General features: G+C 42.1%; 1 protein-coding gene across 6 annotated transcripts in view; it reads right to left on the bottom strand.

The window, feature by feature from the left end:
* The window catches only part of map4k3a (mitogen-activated protein kinase kinase kinase kinase 3a), a 275,867-nt gene that overhangs the window by 58,608 nt on the left and 198,176 nt on the right, over positions 1-19,083 (bottom strand). For all 6 annotated transcript variants that reach the window (XM_070890095.1, XM_070890098.1, XM_070890096.1 and 3 more), the window contains 3 exons: positions 17,545-17,587; positions 4,280-4,451; positions 283-404 (listed from right to left, as the gene is read on the bottom strand). In XM_070890095.1, coding sequence (XP_070746196.1) covers positions 283-404; positions 4,280-4,451; positions 17,545-17,587 — 337 coding nt within the window. The remainder of the gene's footprint in view (positions 1-282; positions 405-4,279; positions 4,452-17,544; positions 17,588-19,083) is intronic.

Raw genomic sequence — 19,083 nt, 5'->3', positions numbered from 1 at the left:
AAGAGGAAATAAAAGTTGAACAAGAGATGTACAAGGAGGGTAAATTTCTAACTATAGTATGCAACTTTCAAGGAAACACCACCAACTTGGTATACGTGTAAAAGTCATCCTGCCCTTGGGCTAGATGTGTTTCCTTTCATCCTCCCATTGACATGGAAACCCAAGAAAAGATATATTGCATTAATAGAAGAATTACATTTACAAAGATTGAAAAGTGCAAACCCGTTAGCTACTGTATATGACAGAGCACAAGAGACTTTACAAAGCAAATGGAATGCTCACAGGGAGATCCTTCTTATCTTTCCTTGGAGGAAGCCCCGGTGGATAACTACTTCTGTTTTCATACTGTTGCTGAAGATTGCTCTCTTTCTCACCATTCACCGGTGTGGAGTTCAGACCATTTCCTGAACAGAAAATACATATTTTTAGTGAGCATGAACATACTGACAGAAATCATGCACCGTGACACTTAAAAGCACCAACGTCTAAGAAATCTGAGATCATTAACTCCTGTTCAAAGTTGAAAATTATATCGCTGGCCTGCACAGCTCATATGCAGCCTTTAAAAAAGTGTGTCCTATGACGAGCAATGCCAATAGCCATTTACCTTCCTAAGTGCACACTGCTATTGCTGAAGGAGCCTTGAGGCAGTCTTCCAGTAACCAGATTATACTAAAGCCTCATTTATGTTCCAGTACTAACGCCATAGCTAAAGCTGCAGTTAGTGGTTAACCAATTAGTGGCAGACCAATTGAACAAATACTTTGGTTCTGTCTTCACTAAGGAAGATACGAATAGCCTCCCGAAAATACTAAGGGACCGAGGGTCTAGCAAGAAGGGGGAACGGAGGGAAATTCTTATTAGTCAGGAAATGGTGTTAAGGAAATTGAAGGCCGATAAATCCCCAGGGCCTGATAGTCTGCATCCCAGAATACTTAAGAAAGTGGCCCTAGAAATAATAGATGCATTGGTGGTCATTTTCCAACAGTCCATGGACTCTGGTTCAGTTCCTATGGATTGGAGGGTAGCTAATGTAACCCCACTTTAAAAAAAAAGGAGGGAGAAAACAGGGAATTATAGACCGGCTAGCCTGACAGCCTGACATCAGTAGTGGGGGAAATGCTGGAATCAATTATTAAAGCTGTAACAGCAGCGCATTTGGAAAGCAGTGACAGGATCGGTCCAAGTCAGCATGGATTTATGAAAGGGAAATCATGCTTGACAAATCTTCTAGAAGCTTTTGAGGATGCAACTAGTAGCATGGACAAGGGAGAACCAGTGGATGTGGTGTACTTGGGCTTTCAAAAGGCTTTGACAAGGTCCCACACAGGAGATTAATGTGCAGAATTAAGGCACATAGTATTGGGGATAATGTATTGACGTGGGTAGAGAACTGGTTGGCAGACAGGAAGCAAAGAGTGGGAATAAGCGAGTCCTTTTCAGAATGGCAGGCAGTGACTAGTGGGGTGCTGCAGGGTTCAGTGCTGGGACCCCAGCTATTTACAATATACATTAAGATTAAGACAATGGAATTGAATGTAATATCTCCAAGTTTGCAGATGACGCTAAGCTGGGTGGCAGTGTGAGCTGTGAGGAGGACGCTAAGAGGCTGCAGGGTGACTTGGACAGGTTAGGAGAATGGGCAAATGCATGGCAGATGCAGTATAACATGGCTAAATGTGTGGTTATCCACTTTGGTGGCAAAAACAGGAAGGCAGATTTTCTGAATGGTGACAGATTACTAAAAAGGGAGGTGCAACGAGACCAGAGTGTCATGGTACATCATTCATTGAAGGTAGGCATGCAGGTACAGCAGGCAGTAAAGAAAGCAAATGGCATGCTGGCCTTCATAGTGAGGGGATTTGCGTATAAGAGCAGGGAGGTCTTACTGCAGTTGTACAGGGCCTTGGTGAGACCATATCTTGAATATTGTGTACAGTTTTGGTCTCCTAATCTGCAGCCAAGGTTCACCAGACTGATTCCCAGGATGGCAGGACTGACATATGAAGAAAGACTGGATCGACTAGGCTTATATTCACTGGAATTTAGAAGAAAAAGAGGGGATCTCATAGAAGCATATAAAATTCTGACGGGACTGGTCAGGTTTGATGCAGGAAGAATGTTCCCAATATTGGGGAAGTCCAGAACCAGGGGTCACAGTCTAAGGAGAAGGGGTAAGCCATTTAGGACCGAGATGAGGAGAAACTTCTTCACTCAGAATAGTGAACCTGTGGAATTCTCTACCACAGAAAGTTGTTGAGGCCAGTTCGTTAGATATATTCAAAAGGGAGTTAGATGTGACTTTTACAGCTAAAGGGATCAAGGGGTATGGAGAGAAAGCAGGAATGGGGTACTGAAGTTGCATGATCAGCCATGATCATATTGAATGGTGGTGCAGGCTTGAAGGGCCGAATGGCCTACTCTTGTACCTATTTTCTATGTTTCTATGTTAAGGTGAGCAGAACAGTCCAGTATACTGCTTCAGTTCTTGGCTCACTGGGTACTTTGTTGCACCACCTTCCCCTGATCAGGGATTCATGGCCCAATGACACTGCAGAGTGCCATGGCAGTCAGCTACATGGCAGCAATATATTAATTCAGTAGAACATTCAGCTAAGTTATTCTCATCACATGACACACAAAAGCAAAAATTCAGAAACAGCAAAGCAGTACCCAGAATATATTCACCAACAGCTTCTGCAGAATGTCAACTAGTAAAGCAAAATAACTGGAAGCAGAAGTGGCAGTGACCTGTTCCCAACGTCAATATCTTCAATTCAGAATTAGACAAATCAGTGGTCACTGCAGTTGCGAGCAGATGCAAGATTGTGACCAACAGCAAATAACATGTGGCAACAACATTTTTTTTTAGTGATAAGATAATTTAGATGCATCAAAATTAACTTTAAATGGACAACTCTTCTGAGAGTCAAATATAAACTTATAAAGGCAGAGGGAAGGAGAAACCACCACTTTAAACATCTTTTGGTTTTAAATGTTGAAAAGCAATGTGTCCGTTTGGATTAATGTTTATGACACAGCTCATTAACCCACAAAATGTACTCGGGACAATTTACAAAACCATTTTCATTTTGTTTTCTTGCTAACTTTTCCCTCCACTCCTAAAGGCATCGACTCCTTGCGAGGGTAGGGCTGCACGAGCACCAGTTGTCCTCTTGTACCTCGTCCAAGTGACCATTATCAAGTCCTGCTTAGCCATCACCTCTGTTCTCACTGACCTACATTTACTCCTGGTCCTCCAATGCATCAAACTTAAAATACTCATCCTCATGTCCGAATCCCTTCATGCCCTCAGACCCTCTCTTATTTGTAACCTTCTCCAGCTCTACAACCCTCTCAGAACTCGGCATTCTTCTTTTATATCCCCCATTCCCTTCACTCCCCCATTGGCGGCCGTGCCTTCAGCTGTCTAGGCCCTGGAATTCCCTCCCTAAACCTATCTGCCTCTCTCTCCTCCTTCAAGATATTCTTTATTAAAATTTTTAGTCATCCCTCCCAATATCTCCTTCAGTCGCTCAGTGTTGAATTTTGTCTGATTATGCTTCTCTGAAGCACTTTGGGATGTTTTTCTAACTGAAGGCCTTATATAAAGTAGTTATTGTAGTCATGTGGGAGTCACAGCAGTGCATGTTGGAAAATATAAGGACCAAGCCCAATCTCGTTATTCAACATATACATGCACGCACTACCACGACATAGCACACTCAGTCTAGGCTCACACAAGAATGGCTACTTGAATGAGATGATGAGGGGGCCCTTGGCACCTGAAACCATAGTCTGGCAACAGCCAGCAGCCTCAGGACAGGAGGGGAGAGAGCAGGGAAAAACAAGTGGAACACAGATAATTCAGGCCACTATATTCCGATTGAAATGAAAAAGGAGGATTGGTCCCTCAATATTAAAATTCTTAAAGTGGTATGTGGCTTCAAGTACCATTACTATTGAATGAAGAAACAAGTTGTGGGGTTATTCCAACACTACATGTCCATGATTTTAGCAAAAGAAAAAAAGATTTCTAATATGATGGGAAGGAAGGTGGATGCAAGGCTCAAAAGAAAATATTTCAGCAGTATCTAGTTGTGTTAATGACGATGAACAGCTCAGCTGGCTTAACGCTCAGTACTTTGCAGGGAGCTGGTAAATGCCTTACTCTCACCAGCCCTATCATGTGAGTCTTCCAGCCACCTCTTGAACTGTTTAAAGGCTCCTGTATACTCTTCCGTGTCACTCGAGTTCTCATTATCCTCGCTGTCATTACCTAGAACACTGTTCCTGATATAACTGCAGTTGAGAGGTAACCGGGGAGGGGGAGGTCTTGGAGGCACTTGTGTGCTTGGTCGTGCAGGACTGTCAGATGGACATCTCTTGATTGTTCCTTGATTCTCTTCTTCAGGATAATTGCTTTCTTGTGGTATGTAGATTGACTTTGGCTAAATATAATAAAAGAAAAACATGTTTTAAAAATCTCATTTGCCCCAGGAATTTTTTGAATGATTCAGATTCATCCCAGTTCTATAACCCTGACACTATCCTGCTGAAGTGCTATTTTTACACATACAATGATGTTTCCCTTGGCTGTTGCTATGGTAGGCAATGCTGGGGGACACAAGAGTCATAGCTCGAGCAAAGCAGGTACGGATGCAGGTTCCAAAATGATTGCAGTTAATCAGTTACTGATCAGTCCAAAGATTTTTCCGACGAGTAATCAGTCATTTCATTAATGTAGTGAGAATTTATAGCTACATTTACTGGTTATCATACGTACCAAAACAGCCTTATCACTGCTCACAGACACAGGCTAAAGATGCCTGAAAAATCATTTCGATTACATTTGATAGCTGGCAATAAGGCTAAAAAGTTAAGAATGAGTGTTTTCTAAAACGATTCAAAGACTCTAAAATTCACCATCTTTTGTGGAACTGAGTCACAAAGACTAGAGTGTCCCAGGTTTCGGCCTGTGCTTAATCAGCTGCTCTTAGCTAAGACTGACCTCAGTATCTCAGAAGAGGAGGTGCAAAAAAGAAATAAACAGCATCGTATTCCTGATTACCAACTAATGTTTACATTGGTGTTTCAGGAACTGAATTTAAGTATCAAGCATACTTGAGCACAAAAATTTAGGCCGACACTTCAGTGCAGTATTGGGGAATGCTGCACTATCAGAGGTACCGACTTTCGGATGAGACATTAAACTGAGGCCTCATCTGCTCTCAGGTTGATGTAAAAGATTCCATGGCACTATTTCAAAAAGCAGGGGAGTTATCCCCGGTGTCCTGGCCAATATTTATCCCTCAATCAACAGAACAAAAACAGATTATCTGGTCATCTGCTGTTTGTGGAAGTTTGCTGCACACATTGGCTGCCATTTTTCCTACATTACAACAGTGACTACACTTCAAAAATACTTCATTGGCTATAGTGCTTTGAGTCGTCCTGATGTCGTGAAAGCTGCTATATAAATGCAAGAAGTCATCTTATTTAAATGCATTGTTTGCATTTTGCCATGGTTCAATTAAACCATCTAAAATCATTACATTTTATTTAAATATTGTGCTGTAAAGCGAGTGAGAGAGAAATTACAGTTTAGACGTGGGGAATGAGTGCAAGGAGGAATGAGAGGAAGTAATGTAGATATGGCAAATGAGACACAGATAGTGCATGTGCAACTGCAAGAGGAAAAAAAAGTGCAAGAAATGATCCGAGCAAGACCTCATGCGAGAGTGACCAGTGTGTAAACGAGTGTGCGCAAGACAGCACCTGGAGAAAGATGGTGAATGAGACTGAACGTTGAGAGAGCGTGAGTGCACATGCGCAAAGCAGAGAGTATACACGAGAGAACGAGCATGCATGGAGAGAGAATGACTAGGTGCGCGAGCATGAACAGAGACAGAGCGTGGGAGCGCTATTGCACACGCAGAAAAAACAAATGCACAGAAGCGTACGTACACACCAGCAATAGTACGAGAATGGGTGTTTATGAGAATATATCAGGAGGGGATAGGATTGGGTTGACACTGTCTAGGTTCAAAAGTGAAAGATATTCATTCAAGCTAAATACCAAAGGCCCGTGGAATTATATCATAACTCAGTGTCTTGGAGACAACAGGGAAGCAACATATGAAAAAGCAGAAATGATTCCATTTCTACTCATAATTTTCCTATGCAACACCAATTGAGAAATTAACATTTTTAATGTTTTGCTATCTTCAATCAATTAAAAGTAGCTTTTACAAACGGCGATTTTGGTGTTGATATACCACTCAGACAGCATCAACCATTTAATGCTTTTACATTTTGTCTCCAGTTGAAGTATACAAAGATATAAAGCAAAAGCAACAATGGAGTGGGGCATTCTGACAACCATGGCTTCTACACATGCCAAACTGCATATCTATTTATAATGGGTGGTAGAGCATCCATGAAAACATGCAAAATATTAAATGTACAAAGTCATCATTAGGCAGTATTCATTTTTTTTTTAAATTGCTCACCTCCATGTTTTTAATCAACCCCACAACTATTTGCCAACTATCTACCTCAGGTTCCATTTACTTTGGAATTTGAACTCTCCTCTCAATTTAGAATTCAATCTTGATGTACAATTCTGACGGGCAACGTCTCAGTCATCACATCAAATTTTCCTTCAGCTCAACATTGGCAAAATGAAAGTAATCCTTTTCAATTTCTGGCAGCAATTAGATGGGTCTGACTCTAGCTCCATCAACCTCCCTTACTGTTGACTTAGCATGAGTTACCGCAGCATTCCATTTGACCTAGAACTGGACTTTTTACACAAAATCCAGTTAGCTAACAACTGCAATTTTCTACTTCTGGAAAATTGCCGACTTGCACCCGTACTTCTCTCCTTCTGGTGGCTAAAAACTAATCCACACCTTTATCACTTTAATGGATTGACTTTTGCATTGCTTTCCTCACCGACCTTTGCTCTTCAGAAACTTCAGTTGGTCTAGAATCCACTCTTGTGCAAAGTCCTTAACACCCCATCATCGTTGTCTTTGCCAAGCTCCAATGGTTCCTCGGCTGCCCAAGTATTGGCTTCAAGATCTTCATCTTCAAATCCCTCTACAGTCTGCACCACTGTATCTAAGCAATCTTCTCCCGTCATATATCCCAGCCCACACCTTTCACTTTTGAACCAGCGGCCAATTTTTGAGAATCCTTTCCCCAAAACCACTATGCCTTGCTGCTACTCAATTATTTCAAGTCTCTTTAAAAACATCCTGTTTCTACTATGCTTCCCAATCCTCCTCACCCGCTATCCAGAATCCTCCCCTGTTCCCACTGTGCAAAGAATATGAAGACATTCTTTCATATCTGGGATTGTTGTATAAATGCATATATAGCTCATTAAAATATAGGTATTAATCTCTATTACAAAACACAGGAACAGGAGTAGGCTATTCATTCCCTTGAGCCTGTTCTGCCATTCAATGAGATGATAGCAGATCTGTAACCTCACTCCATCCATCCGCCTTGGTTCCATATCCCTTGATACTCTTGGCGAGCAAAACTCTATCGATGTCAGATCTAAAATGATTAATTGAGCTGGCATCTATTGCTTTGTAGGAGAGCGAGTTCTACACTTTTACCATCCTTAATGTGAAGATACTGTTTCCTAACTTCTCTCCTGAATGGCCTGGCTCTGATTTTAAGGTCAAGTCCCCTTGTCCCAAGTTTCCCCCACCAGCAGGAAAAAATTCTCCCCAGCTACCCTATCAATTCCATTCAAAATCCTAACAAAACTCAATCAAATCACCTTGTAACCTTTTATATTTCAGAACGCAAGACTAATTTATGTACCCTCTCCTTATAATTTAACCCTTGGGGCCCTGGTAACATTCTGGTGAATCCTTCCAAAGCCAATATATATTTTCTAAGGTGCGGTTCCCAGAACTGTACACAGTACTCCAGATGTGGTCTTTGCATAGCTGCAGCAAAATTTCCTCTCCTTTACATTCTAGTCCTCGAGATATAAAGGTTTACATTCCATTAGTCTTATCGATTTTAGTAAACTGTGTACATGGAGCCCTCAACGGCAATGGTAGCATAGTGGTAATGTCACTAGAGTAGTCATCCAGAGGCCTGGACTAATGATCCAGAGACGCGAGTTCAAATCCCACCACAGCAGCTGGGGAATTTAAATTCAGTTAATTAAAAAAATTAAAATCTTGCATCAGTAATGGTGAACATGAAACAATCGGATTGTCGTAAAAACCCATCTGGTTCACTAATGTCCTTTAGGGAAGGAAATCTGTTGTCCTTACCCGATCTGGGCCTATGTGACTCCAGACCCACAACAATGTAGTTGACTCTTAACTGCCCTCTAACAAGAATAAAACAACCGGACGGACCACCCGGCATCGACCTAGGCACCGGCTGCGGACATGACAACGGCACACCCAGCCCAGGTGACCGTGCAAAGTCCTTCTGACTAACATCTGGGGATTTGTGCCAAAATAAGGAGAACTCTCCCACAGACTAGTCAAGCAACAGCCTGACATATTCACAATCACAGAATCATACCTTTCAGCCAATGTCCCAGACTTCTCCATCACCATCCCTAGGTATGTCCTGTCCCATCGGCAGTGGTATATAGTTGGGAGGGAGTGGCTTTGGGAGTCCTCAACATTGATTCCATGGCTTCAGGCCAAACATGGGCAAGGAAACCTCCTGCTGATTACCACCGACCGTCATCTCTCAGCTGATGAATCAGTACTCCTCCATGTTGAACACTTGGAAGAAGCACAGAGTAGCAAGGGCACAGAATGTACTCTGGTGGGGGACTTCGATGTCCATCAAGAGTGGCTCGGTAGCACCACTACTGACCAAGTCCTGAAGGACCGAGCTGCCAGACTGGATCTGCGGCAGGTGGAGAGAGAACCAACACGAGGGACTTGACCTCGTCCTCACCAATCTACCTATCATGATAGCATTGGTAGCAGCGACCACCGCACAATCATTGTGGAGACAAAGTCGCGCCTTCACACTGAGGACACCCTCCATCGTGTTTTGTGGCACTATCACTGTGCTAAATGGGATAGATTCAGAACAGATCTAGCAGTTCTAAACTGGGCATCCATGAGGTGCTGTGGGCCATCAGCAGCAGCAGAATTGTATTCCACCACAATCTATAACCTCATGGCCCGGCATATCCCTCACTCTACCAGTACCATCAAGCCAGGGGACCAACTCTGGTTCAATGAGGAGTGTAGAAGAGCATGCCAAGAGCAGCACCAGGCGTACCTAAAAATGAGGTGCCAACCTGGGGAAGCTGCAACACAGGACTACATGCTAAAAACGGAAGCAACGTGCTACAGACAAGACTAAGCGATCCCACAATCAACAGATCAGATTAAAGCTCTGTAGTCCTGCCACATTCAGTTGTGAATGATGGTGGACCATTAAACAACTAACGGGAGGAGGAGGCTCCATGAATATCCCCATCCTCAAATGATGGCGAAAACCAGCACAGGAGTGCAAAAGACAAGGTTGAAGCATTTACAACCATCTTCAGCCAGAAGTGCCGAGTGAATGATCCATCTCGGCCTCCTCCCGAAGTCCCCATCACAGAAGCCAGTCTTCAGCCAATCTGATTCACTCCACCTGATATCAAGAAAAAGCTGTGCACACTGGAAACAGCAAAGGTTATGGCCCCTGACAACATCCCAGCTGTCGTGCTGAAGACTTGTGCTCCAGAACTAGCCGCGCCTCTAGCCAAGTCGTTGCAGTACAACTACAACACTGGAATCTACCTGACAATGTGGAAAATTGCCCAGGTATGTCCTGTCCACAAAAAGCAGAACAAATCCAATCTCACAAATAACCTGCTCACTGATGCCCAGTTTGGGTTCCGCCAGGACCACTTGGCTCCAGACCTCATTACAGCCTTGGTCCAAACATGGACAAAAGAGCTGAATTCCAGAGGTGAGGTGAGTTAAGTTTCTGGTCAATGGTGACCCGCAGGATGTTGATGGTGGGAAATTCGGCGATAATAATGCCATTGAATGTCAAGGGGCAGTGGTTAGATTCTCGCTTGCTGGAGAACGTCATTGCCTGGCACTTGTGTGGCATGAATGTTACTTGCCACTTATTAGCCCAAGCCTGAATGTTGCCAGGTCTTGCTGCATGCGGGCATGGGCTGCTTCATTATCTGAGGAGTTGCGAATGGCACTGACCACTGTGCAATCATCAGCGAATCCTCACTTCTGACCTTATGATGGAGGGAAGGTCATTAATGAAGCAACTGAAGAGAGTTGGGCCCAGGACATTGCCCTGAGGAACTCCTCCAACCACCACAACCATCTTCCTTTGTGCTCGGTATGACTCCAGCCAGTGCAGAGTTTTCCCCCTGATTCCCATTTACTTCAGTTTTACTCAGGCTCCTTGATGCCACACTTGGTCAAATGCTGCCTTGATGTCAAGGGCAGTCACTCTCACCTCACCTCTGGAATTCAGCTCTTTTGCCCGTTCTTAAATAATGGAGTTACATTCCCACTTTTTCAATCTAAAAAAAGGGACAATTCCTGAATCGAGGCTGCTTTGAAAGATTATGGCTAAAGCATCTGCCAATTTCCTCACCTATTTCCTTTAAAACCCTAGGATAGAAACCACCAGATCCGAGCAGGTCAGTCTTTAGTGCCATCATTTTTTTCCAATACTGTTATCTTGCTTACATTAACTTTAGTGGATTCATAGTTTCCCTGGAATGTAAGGTATGTTATTCTCTTCCTCTACTGTGAAAACTGAAAGTAATTATTCAACAAGTCTGCCATTTTCTTATTTACATTTGCAGTATTACCCATCTACTTTTAAAGGGTCCATCATAGACAGTCCCTCGAAATCGAGGAAGACTTGCTTCCACTCTAAAAGTGAGTTCTCAGGTGACTGTACAGTCCAATACGGGAATTATAGTCTCCATCGCAGGTGGAACAGACAGTGGTTGAAGGAAAGGGTGGGTGAGGAGTCTGGTTTGCCGCAAGCTCCTTCCACCGCCTGCATTTGATTTCTGCATGCTCTCGGCGACGAGACTCGAGGTGCTCAGCGCCCTCCCGGATGCTCTTCCTCCATTTAGGGCGGTCTTTGGTCAGGGACTCCCAGGTGTCGGTGGGGATGTTGCACTTTATCAAGGAGGCTTTGAGAGGGTGTCTTTGAAACGTTTCCTCTGCCCACCTGGGGATCATCTGCTGTGTAGGAGTTCTGTGTAGAGCGCTTGCTTTTGGAGTCTTGTGTCGGGCATGCGGACGAGGTGGCCTGCCCAACGGAGCTGGTTAAGTGTGGTCAGTGCTTCGATGCCGGCCTAATTGAGAACACTGACGTTGGTGTCTCTATCCTCCCAGGGGATTTGCAGGATCTTGCGGAGACATCGTTGGTGGTATTTCTCCAGCGATTTGAGGTGCCTGCTGTATATGGTCCACATCTCTGAGCCATACAACAGCCCTGTAGACCATGAGCCTGGTGCCAGATTTGAGGGCCTGATCTTCAAACACACTCTTCCTCAAGCAACCGAAGGCTACACTGGAGGCAGTGTTGGACATAGTCGGCGGTGTTGGACATCGTCGCCGATGTCTGCCCTTGCTGATAAGTAGGCTCCCAAGATATGGAAAGTGGTCCACGTTGTCAAAGTATTACCCCATCTACTTTTAAAGGGTCCACATTACCTTCGACTACCCTTTTGCTTCTAATATAATCGTAAAAACCTTTTGTATTTATCTTGATATCCCTTGCAAGTTTCTTTTCGTATTTCCTTTTTGAAGCTCTTACTATTGTCGTCTTCCTTTGCTCTTCTTTGAATCTCTCCCAGTCCCCTGGATTTACATTATTCTTTGCACTTTCGTATGTTCTTTCCTTTGTCAACCATAGCTGTTTAATTTGGTAAGTAGACCTCTTACCTCTTAGGGGTATATATTGGTCCCGTATTAAGCAAAATTATTTTTTGAACACGTTACACCTCCCACTATTTATCTGTAGTTTTACCCAAACAAACAGTTTTGACCAGTTTGCTGTCGTTTGTCTGTCTCATCCCGTTAAAGTTAGTCTCACCAAAATCTAGAATCTTAGTAACTGTTACGTTTCTCCTTTTCAAACCCAACACTGAATTTGATCATATGATGATCACTGTTCGATAAATGTCCCCTTACTATTACATTAACTACTACCGGCTTATTACTAAATCTAGTATGGCCGGCCCTCTTGTTGGTTCTAGAATGAATTGCTAGAAAACTATCGTGAATGCACTCAAGAAATGCACTACATTTCTGGCTCAAGTTACTCTGCTCTTCCCAATCGAAACATGAAAATTAAAGTCTCCCATTAAAACAACTCTGCTTTTGCTACAAATCTCTCTACTATCTGAATTAATACATTCTGCTATTTCATTGCAGAAGGTTACAAAATCAGCACATTCAAAAACAAGGACAAGAAAAAATTCAGTATTTATTTCAGTCAGATTCTTATCCCACCCCTTCCAAATAACTGATTTAACAAAACAATCAGCAGTTATATCTAGAATAATGACACTCATATTCTCCTGTCATAGAAACCTACAGAAAACATCAAAATACCAGTTGAGTAGTTCTATTATAGCTTTTAGTAGCCCATGACTCTGGATCAGTTCCTATGGAGTGGAGGGTAGCCAATGTAACCCCACTTTTTAAAAAAGGAGGGAGAGAGATAACAGGGAATTATAGACCGGTCAGCCCGACATCGGTAGTGGGTAAAATGATGGAATCAATTATTAAGGATGTCATAGCAGTGCATTTGGAAAGAGGTGACATGATAGGTCCAAGTCAGCATGGATTTGTGAAAGGGAAATCATGCTTGACAAATCTTCTGGAATTTTTTGAGGATGTTTCCAGTAGAGTGGATAAGAGAGAACCAGTTGATGTGGTATATTTGGACTTTCAGAAGGCGTTCGACAAGGTCCCACACAAGAGATTGATGTGCAAAGTTAGAGCACATGGGATTGGGGGTAGTGTACTGACATGGATTGAGAACTGGTTGTCAGACAGGAAGTAAATGGGTACTTTTCAGAATGGCAGGCAGTGACTAGTGGGGTACCGCAAGGTTCTGTGCTGGGGCCCCAGCTGTTTACACTGTACATTAATGATTTAGATGAGGGGATTAAATGTAGTATCTCCAAATTTGCGGATGACACTAAGTTGGGTGGCAGTGTGAGCTGCGAGGAGGATGCTGTGAGGCTGCAGAGCGACTTGGATAGGTTAGGTGAGTGGGCAAATGCATGGCAGATGAAGTATAATGTGGATAAATGTGAGGTTATCCACTTTGGTGGTAAAAACAGAGAGACAGACTATTATCTGAATGGTGACAGATTAGGAAAAGGGGAGGTGCAAAGAGACCTGGGTGTCATGGTACATCAGTCATTGAAGGTTGGCATGCAGGTGCAGCAGGCGGTTAAGAAAGCAAATGGCATGTTGGCCTTCATAACAAGGGGATTTGAGTACAGGGGCAGGGAGGTGTTGCTACAGTTGTACAGGGCATTGGTGAGGCCACACCTGGAGTATTGTGTACAGTTTTGGTCTCCTAACCTGAGGAAGGACATTCTTGCTATTGAGGGAGTGCAGCGAAGGTTCACCAGACTGATTCCCGGGATGGTGGGACTGACCTATCAAGAAAGACTGGATCAACTGGGCTTGTATTCACTGGAGTTCAGAAGAATGAGAGGGGACCTCATAGAAACGTTTAAAATTCTGACGGGGTTAGACAGGTTAGATGCAGGAAGAATGTTCCCAATGTTGGGGAAGTCCAGAACCAGGGGTCACAGTCTAAGGATAAGGGGTAAGCCATTTAGGACCGAGATGCGGAGGAACTTCTTCACCCAGAGAGTGGTGAACCTGTGGAATTCTCTACCACAGAAAGTTGTTGAGGCCAATTCACTAAATATATTCAAAAAGGAGTTAGATGAGGTCCTTACTACTAGGGGGATCAAGGGGTATGGCGAGAAAGCAGGAATGGGGTACTGAAGTTGAATGTTCAGCCATGAACTCATTGAATGGCGGTGCAGGCTAGAAGGGCCGAATGGCCTACTCCTGCACCTATTTTCTATGTTTCTATGTTTCTATGATGGTACACATTGAATATTACTGTTTTGTGTTTTTTTTTCATTGACAATTAATGGAATCTGAAACTTGATTAACAAATCATTATTTTTGTCTTTGTTATAGTTATAAACATAGCAGTCATAATTTATAATTGCATAGAATATACAGCACAGAAACAGGCCATTCGGCCCAACCAGTCCGTGCCAGCGTTTATTCTTTACTCAAGCCTACTCCCATCCTTCCTCAGCTAATTATCAGCATAACCCTCTATTTCATTCTCCTTCATGTGCTTATCTAGCCTTCCCATGCGATTCACCTCAACCACTCCTTGTGGTAGCAAATTCCACTTTCTCACCACTCTCTGGATAAAGAAGTTCCTTCTGAATTCCCGATTTGATTTCTTGGTGACGATCTTAAATTGATAGCCTTTAGCTTTGCTCATCCCTACAAGTGGAAATACTCTGGGGCCGAAATTGTCCTCCGCCCCATTACATCTACTGCTTTACTCTTGTCTACTCTCTCTGTTCCTTGAGGTTGGTCAAGCAAGACATGCCCTTTTGAAATCCATGCTGACCATACATTATATTATTTTTGGTTTCTAGATGTTTTCCTATTTTCTCTTTTAGTAAGGATTCATAGAATCACAGAATAGTACAGCACAGGAGACCATTCAGCCCATCAAGCCTACGCCAATTCTTTCGATGAGCAACCCAGTTAGTCCCACTCTACCCCTCTTTCCCCATAGCCCTGCAATTTGTTCTCCTTCCAATATTTAGCCAATCCTCTTTTGAAGGCAACTATTGAATCTGCATCCACACCCTATCAGGCAGTGCATTCCAAATCCTAACCACTCGTTGCGTAAAAAGGTTTTCCTCGTGACGCCTCTGGTTCTTTTGCAAATCACCTTAAATTTATGCCCTCATTAGTGACCCTTCAGCCATTGGAAATAGTTTCTCTTTATTTACTCTAACTAAACCCTTCATGATGTTAAACACCCATATCAAATCTCCTCTTAGCCATCTTTGCTCCAAGGAGAAACCCCAGTTTCTCTAGTCTATCCACATAACTGTAATCCCTCAACCCTGGGATCATTCTAATAAGTCTCTTCTGTACCCTCTCCAAAGCTTTCATGTCCTTCCGAAAGTGTGATGCCCAGAATTTGGCAATATCCCAGCTGGGGCTGAACTAGTCTTTTATAGATAGATAGATTTTTGGATATTAAGGGAATCAAGGGACATGGGGATAGTGCAGGCAAGTGGAGTTGAGGTAGAAGATCAGCCATGATCTCATTAAATCTCGAGGGGTCAAATGGCCTACTCCTACTTATATTTCTTATGTTCTTATATAGGTTTAGCACAACTTCCTGGCTTCCTATGCCTCTTTATATAGCCCAGGATCCCACATGCTAAATTTATTAACTGCTTTGTTAACCTATCCTGCCACCTCAAAGATTTGTGCACAAGCGCCCATAGGTGTCTCTGTTCTTGCATTCCCTTTAAAATTTTACATTTAATGTGTATGGTCTCTCTTCATTCTTCCGACAAAAATATATCACCTCACAATTCTCTGCGTTGAATATCATCTGCCATTTGTCTGCCCATTCCACCAACCTATGTCCTCTTGAAGTCTAATACTTTCTTCCCCACTGTTTACACTTCTTAGTTTTGTGCCATCTGCAAATTTTGAAATTGTGGCCTATACCCACCCCAAGTCCACGTCATTATTGTATATCAAAAACCTAGTCCTGTTACTAAACTTTGAGGTAAGCCTCCCTCCAGTCCAAAAAAACACCATTCACCACAACTTTGTTTTCTATCACTTAGCCAATTTTGTATCCATACTGCTACTGCCCCTTTTATCCCATGGACTTCCATTTTGCCACAAGGCAATAATGTGGTACTTTGTGAAACACCTTTTGGAAGTCACGCAACATCAACTGCACTGGCCTAACTGACTGGCCTATAATTTCCGGGTTTACCCTTCTTCCCTTTCTTGAACATTATTTTTTCTACCACCGATGTTAAGCGGATTGGTCTATAATTCTCTGGACATGTCCCATCACCCTTCATAAATATAGGTATTATGTTAGCCATCTGCCAGTTTAACAAATTATTAAATATGTACAATAGTGCCTCTGCTATCTCTTCTCTAGGTTCTCTTAAAATGCGTTGATGCAATCCATCCGGACCAGGGGTTTTGTCCTCAGTTTGATTAGTTTATTAAATAGTTCTTCTTTATTTTAAATGTGGTTATATCATTTCTTATCTCATCTTCTGATGTCATGTCCATCTGATAAATACAGAAGCAAAGTAATGATTTAATGTTTCTGCCATTTTTTCATCGCTGACTGTAATTTCATCCTGTCCATCCCTTAGTGGCCCTATCCCCATCCCAACTTTTCTCTTTTTAAAATTTATGTGTCTGTAGAATATTTTTAATTTTTTTTAATGTTCCTTGATAGTTTAACTTCATAGTTCCTCTGCCTTCCTAATTCTTTTTTTGACTTCTCTCCGAACTTCTTGGTATTCTCTCTCGTCATGCTCACCCCTGCTGTCCATGTACTTATTGTATGCCTCTTTCCTTACCCTCAATTTTTCCCTTATGCCTTTATTCATCCATGGTAACTCATTAATGTTTAGCTTGTTCTTGTTTTTTTAGCAAAATATATTTTTCCTGGACTCTGATAAACACCATTTTAAATGTTTCCCATTGCTGTTCTGCATCATTGTTTATCAATCTTGTTGTCCATTTTATTTTCCCAAGTTCTATTCTCAGCCTCTCAAAATGGGTTCTTCGCCAATCTATTACCCTCACCTTCGTCATGTTTAAGTAGTTGGAAAATGTATGAAATTCAAATTACGTCTTTCGGAAAAGTGAATTGAACATTTCTATTGGGTGCAATTATGTGAGCATTAAGAGAGCTCCATGTGTTCCAAATCTCGGAAGCGGTTTTCCATTAAGTTTAGTCAAATCCAACACATTGCTTTAGATCATTTAATCCTGGTGCAGGATAAGAATTTATTCGCAGTAACCACGATAGGTATTCCTGCGAAAGTTAATAGTATTCTCAAATATGTATCCATCTCTTATGAATGCCAACAGAGCTATATTCTTTAGACGCACAGTATTCATTTGCATAAAACAGCTATCAGCTCAGACTGGCTTCGGAAGATGACATTTTTCAATTCCCATCAAATATGGGAACAGTTCAAAAAAAAACCTCGCAGATTTAGGTAAATTATATTAAAAGAACCAAATAATTTACTAGTGCCAATGATACAGTATTTATTATCTGGTTTTGTTTTCTAACCCACTTACCATACATCTAGCTGTGAAGCCTCAACTGATTGCATGGCCACTGATGTGACTGTCATTCTGTAACTACCATAAATTGTACAATTAGATTGTGATACAAAACACTGATACAAGAATGTTGCCAACTTACCTTGGGAGGAAGAGGCGGTGGCACTCTGGGTTTCATTGTTGAGCTATAAATTCAAAATAAAACAAAAGCTAAGCAAGTGATACCAAGCATTGCATACAATAGTTCATACATCTTATACCTCAAATGGCTAAAACCATCTGAGGTCTTTTGCGCACATGAGAATAAGTCTCTATCAAAAGCTCCTGTGCTAAACTCCTAACGGAATGGGGATCGCACCGTCTAGTTCTAACGAATAAACAAATTAACTGTCGTCACACCAGAGGATGCACTCTTGCTCATGCTAAATTATGTCCTGTATTTGCTTATCTCACACTACCCGTTCTGAATCTACAAAAGCTCAGTCTTTGGTGGCTACCTGCCCTTTGTCATACCAAACCAATCATAAAGCTGAAATTTTAATCAAGCACATCCAAAAATAACAGTCTTCAAAGCCAATTTTATACAAAATAAATCTTCATGGATCGATAGTGATTTTCCTCACTTGTGCATGTGTCAGCCAATAACAATGCATTTTGTGGATATCTAGTTTGGGAAAAAAGAAGGTGCTTTCATTTCTTCCTGATAGTATAAGTAGTTTATTAAATTAGTTCCTCAATAATGCTGAGCTATTTTGGCATATTTCTAATATATTATCTATTAGTTCAACAAACTACATTTTCCTAGTGCTCACTGATGAATGGAGGATGAAGCATTCCTTTTACTAGCATACATCAGTCCTAAACACTTTAGCATCAGACACCCTGCAGGCCAGCTACACTGCTATGTAGAAAACAGTTTAATTCCCTGCTGCACTCCCAGTTGACACTTCCCATTCGTTGCTAAATCCAGAACAAGTCACAAGACAATTGTGAACCAGATTACAATTGTTATAAACCACTTTGAACATACAACTGCGAGGGGGAACGCCTGTATCAACAATCCTGAACCTTAATCCAACTTGGATCACTACAGTTAATGGGAGTGATGGATTACATTTTCCTCAAAGTTCACTTAGTTTGCAGTTTCTTTATCACTTCACTTCATATGCACTCCCCATTATAACATAGCAAGGAAACAGAGCAGCTATTCTGGTCTTGCCCTACTGCCTATGACAAACCAAAAGCCTTTGAAACATCTGTATCAAGGCTAAGTAATTCCAGCTTCAGGTTTGTTCATCATATCATTGCAACCAGATGGTTTACCCAATACAACAAAAGTTACTGAAAGCTGGGATTTCAGACGGACATGCAAGACAATTTTGCATCAGTGACCAATATTACTTTTTTGTCAAAAGATTTTATTGTCCAGGTATTACTGGATGGGATCTGAACCCTTGTATCCAAAACTGAAATACAGTAATTTCCTAACCCATTAAATTCCTGTCAAATAATGTAATGGCGATACTGGTAACCTGAGACACGTTTTGTCATGTTGTTTTGGCTCATTTGCTTTTATCTACATAGCACATGCATTCTAGAAGTTTGAAAACTGTACTTGGAGCTGCATTTTACATATGAAAAAGCTGCCAAGCTAATTCAGCTTTCAAGAGGGTGTAGAGGT

The sequence above is a fragment of the Pristiophorus japonicus genome, chromosome 9 (assembly GCF_044704955.1).
Source record: "Pristiophorus japonicus isolate sPriJap1 chromosome 9, sPriJap1.hap1, whole genome shotgun sequence".
NCBI classification, from domain to species: domain Eukaryota; kingdom Metazoa; phylum Chordata; class Chondrichthyes; family Pristiophoridae; genus Pristiophorus; species Pristiophorus japonicus.
The sequence above is the reverse complement of the archived record's forward strand: the minus strand, read 5'-3'. Positions and strand labels throughout refer to the sequence as shown.